Genomic DNA, 3441 nt, shown 5'->3' with positions numbered 1-3441 from the left:
CCCCAGAGGCAGAAGGGAGGCCCCCAGAGATAGAGGGGAGGCCCCCAGAGATAGAGGGGAGACTCCCAGAGGCAGAGGGGAGACCCCCAGATACAGAGGGGAGACTCCCAGAGACAGTGGGGAGACCCCCAGAGATGGAGAGGAGACCCCCAGAGGCAGAGGGGAGACCCTCTGGGAGAGTAGGGAGACCCCCAGAGGCAGAGGGGAGGCCCCCAGAGATAGAGGGGAGACCCCCAGAGGCAGAGGGGAGGCCCCCAGGAACAGTGGGGAGGCCCCCTGGGATGTCCCCGGAGAGGGAGAGACTGTCAGAGACAGCGTGGATGCCTCCAGATGTTGTCTTCCATGGGTTCAGCTGAGCTGTTGGAAAGAACAGCATCAGTGAGAAGAGGAGACCACGTCCCTGGGTCTTCACCCCAACACCCAGCACCCCTTTCCAGCCTGCTCACCAAGTGTGGCGAAGGCCTGCAGGCCCAGGAGCAGCACCCGCATGGTGTCCATGGTGCCAGCCAGGTGCCTTTGCAGGCCCACGGCCCTGGCTTTTAAAGGTTCTGGGACCTATTCGTGCTTCTGGAGAGCCAGGTGTGCCAGGACCTCCATCAACACCAGGATCTCCGGCCCCAGGGAGAGGTCACCAAGCTGTCCCCAGAGGATTAGCCCGTCCCAGCCTGATCCCAGGAAGCACTGGGCGAGGGGGAGCGTGAGTAAGAGCCTGAGGACTCCCCTACCTGGCCCTCGGGCTCTTCCCAGACCAGGGGCCTAGCCCCCAGCCTGAGTCAGCCTCCCACCCAGACCCTCCTGGAAGGGAGGGCCCGGTGTCCTGTCCCAGGGCCTCCGCTTGCCGCTGGAAGTACAACTATTGGGGTGAGGATACACGGATCTCTGGGCGAAGCAGGAATTGGGAGCTGGGTGGGGGTGAAGGACGTCCTGGCCTGGGGATCACATCTGACCCTCAGGAGACCCAGGACAGGGCGGGTGGACACCTGAGTCCTCCCGCATCCGACGCTGCAGCCCAGAGCGCCCGTTCCTCTGGTGGAGAGGAGCAGCAGGGAGGACGCCACCATGTTGAGGGCGAGTGCACTGTGGAGGTTCAGGGCCCAGCTCTGGGCTGACTGCCCGGAACCCATGGCCTCCCAGCTGTGCGCTCGGGCAAGTCACAGATGTATCTTCACTCCTCAAAGGAGGTGCTCTAGCCCCAGTTTAAAGGGCCCTGAAGAACGTCCGCCGCGGACGGAGACACAGGTGCTCCCGCTCCTCTGAGGAAGCTCGGCCGCCCCAAGCGTCTCTCCAGGCGCCGGCCGCGGCCGCTGCACCTGCTGCCCTTCCTGCATGTCTTCTTCTAGCGCACATCTGGGGTCCCCTCCGCACGTCTGGGGTCCCGCGACGTGTGGCAGCGTCCCCTCTGTCTCTGCTCCAGTCTCCTGTGCTGGGCCCTCTGGTTTTCGGGGGCGGGGGGGGGGGGGAGGATCAGGGAGAGGTTACATACAGAGGCAAACAGGAAGACGAAGAGGCTTCGTGACTGGTGTGTCAATCCTGTCCGTCATAATGAGGGATGAGTTCAAAGCCCTCTGCTGCTGTCTTGCTGTGTGACCTGAGTAAGTTATTCACCCCCTCTGGGCCTGATTTCCCGGCTGTTGTTCTTTTTCCTGGTTTTAAAAGAAAGATGGTGAATTGGATGGGCTCCGAACCTCCCTCTACACATCCGCGCTGGGTCTGCCATGCTGAGCGCCTGTGCTGGGAGGATGAGGGGGCCCTTTTGCCTGAACCGAGGGGGAGGGGTTTGATGAACCCAGGCTCCACCTGAGTATCTGGGATGTTTGGAGCCACTGAAATCGCTCAACGAGGGAGCGACTTCTCACCTAGAAAGTCGCTGCGCCTGGCAGAGTGGGACACCTGGTTGGGGAAGAATCCACCCCTCCCTTTGGGGCCCACATTCCTGAGCCCTTGGTGGCATGAATGACGGAAATTAATTGTAGTTAATAATTAATCCCTAACGAGTGATGAGAGCCCAGGCCTGGGTGAGGCCCAGACAACCTGCAGGACCGGCATCCATGAGGGAGGGTGAGGAGAGACCAGCCACTCTTCCCCAGCAGCCCAGCGAATGGCTCTCTCCTGGGTCCTCACACCATGTTGGGAGAACTGGAAAATCCAGTCACCCACCTTCCCCCTCCGGTCTCCCCCACCCCCCAGCACCAGTGCTGAGGACTGGCTGTAGGAGGCAGGCCAGCAAGGAGAGGCCAGCGGCTCAGGCGCCTCTGCTATCCATCTGAGGAGTGCCGTGGCCACCATGGGGGCCAGACTGCGCCTCTTCCTCCTCCTGACCCTCCTGGGCAGCTCACAAGGAGCAGGTGAGGCCACAGGGCTGGACACAGGGGCCTTGTAGCAGGAGGCCGAGAAGGGGAGCTGGAGAGACAGAGGCACCGGGTCCTGAGCCCGAGTTCAGGGCGAACCGCTGCCGGAGGGGCTGGAGGGCCTGGTGCGGAGGGAGAGGGAGCAGGGGTGCCCGCACCTCGGCCCTGGTGGCTGGGTCCTAAGCTGTACTCCTGGGTGCCCAGGGCCGGGGATGACCCTGCGGCTGAAGCTGAAGGATTCCTTTGTGGCAAATTCATCCTATGGCTCCAGCTTCCTGGAACTGCTCCAGAAGGTAGCTCTTCGGGAGGGAGAGGGTGGGGCTGTGGGAACTCCAGTGTGTTCTGAGTGGGTTTGGGGCTCTCTGCTGGCTCCTGTGTGAGAGCCATGAACCCTTCTCTCCGCAGCTCTGCCTCCTGCTCCACCTCCCGCCAGGGACCCGCGTGACCCCCCGTCAGGCAGGATCCCCACACCACGTCACCTGCGCAGGCTGAGAGCAGTGGGAGCTGCCTGGGGGGCAGGGGTGGCCCAGCTTCAGCAGGCCCCCTGCTGCATGGCAGTAAATATGCTGAATCCCTGGCTGAGTGCGGCTGTGGGTTCCGAGTAGAGGGCGGCTGTGGGGCGGCTGTGGGTTCCGAGTAGAAGGCGGCTGTGGGGCGGCTGTGGGTTCCGAGTAGAAGGCGGCTGTGGGGCGGCTGTGGGTTCCGAGTAGAAGGCGGCTGTGGGGCGGCTGTGGGTTCCGAGTAGAGGGAGGCAGAGGGTCCGGGAAGGACACCCTCTCCCTCAGTGCACTGTCCACACTGGCCGGGTTCCTTAGCTCCTCTCCCAGAGGGGTGGACTTCCCAGAGCGGGAAGTTGGGTGAAAGGCCTAACACCCAGACCTGGATCACCATCAGCTCACAGGCTGCCTCCTACCCCGTGGGGAGGGTGGCAAGCGGGGGCCGCCAGCCCTCCTTTAAGACAGCCATGGGGGTCCATCTGCCTCGGGACTCCCCATCATACCCACCATGGGGCCATCTCACACGGGAGTGGCCTGCGACCCAGACAGCCCTGCCTGTGGGCTTTGCCCCTGAAAACCCTCTCCATTCTGGGAGC

The 3441-nt window shown here is 63.3% G+C and overlaps 1 protein-coding gene across 1 annotated transcript; it reads left to right on the top strand.

Moving 5' to 3' along the window:
* The first annotated feature begins 2044 nt into the window (after positions 1–2044).
* SFTA2 (surfactant associated 2) lies at positions 2045–2924 on the top strand. The gene is made up of 3 exons (XM_081094368.1): positions 2045–2345; positions 2553–2641; positions 2754–2924. The coding sequence occupies exons 1-3, from the start codon at positions 2285–2287 to the stop codon at positions 2838–2840; spliced, it is 237 nt and encodes a 78-aa protein (XP_080950494.1). The 5' UTR covers positions 2045–2284; the 3' UTR covers positions 2841–2924.
* Positions 2925–3441: the final 517 nt, after the last annotated feature.

Source organism: Myotis nattereri (genome assembly GCF_964212035.1).
Source record: "Myotis nattereri genome assembly, chromosome: 6".
NCBI classification, from domain to species: domain Eukaryota; kingdom Metazoa; phylum Chordata; class Mammalia; order Chiroptera; family Vespertilionidae; genus Myotis; species Myotis nattereri.
Note: the sequence above shows the minus strand (reverse complement) of the source record. Positions and strands in the feature narration are given on the sequence as shown.

Coding starts and splice junctions, on each gene's coding strand:
- SFTA2 (XM_081094368.1), top strand. CDS start 2,285: ATGGGGGCCAGACTGCGCCTCTTCCTCCTCCTGACCCTCCTGGGCAGC. Junction 2,346..2,552: donor GGGCAGCTCACAAGGAGCAG/GTGAGGCCACAG, acceptor CTGGGTGCCCAG/GGCCGGGGATGACCCTGCGG. Junction 2,642..2,753: donor TCCTGGAACTGCTCCAGAAG/GTAGCTCTTCGG, acceptor TTCTCTCCGCAG/CTCTGCCTCCTGCTCCACCT.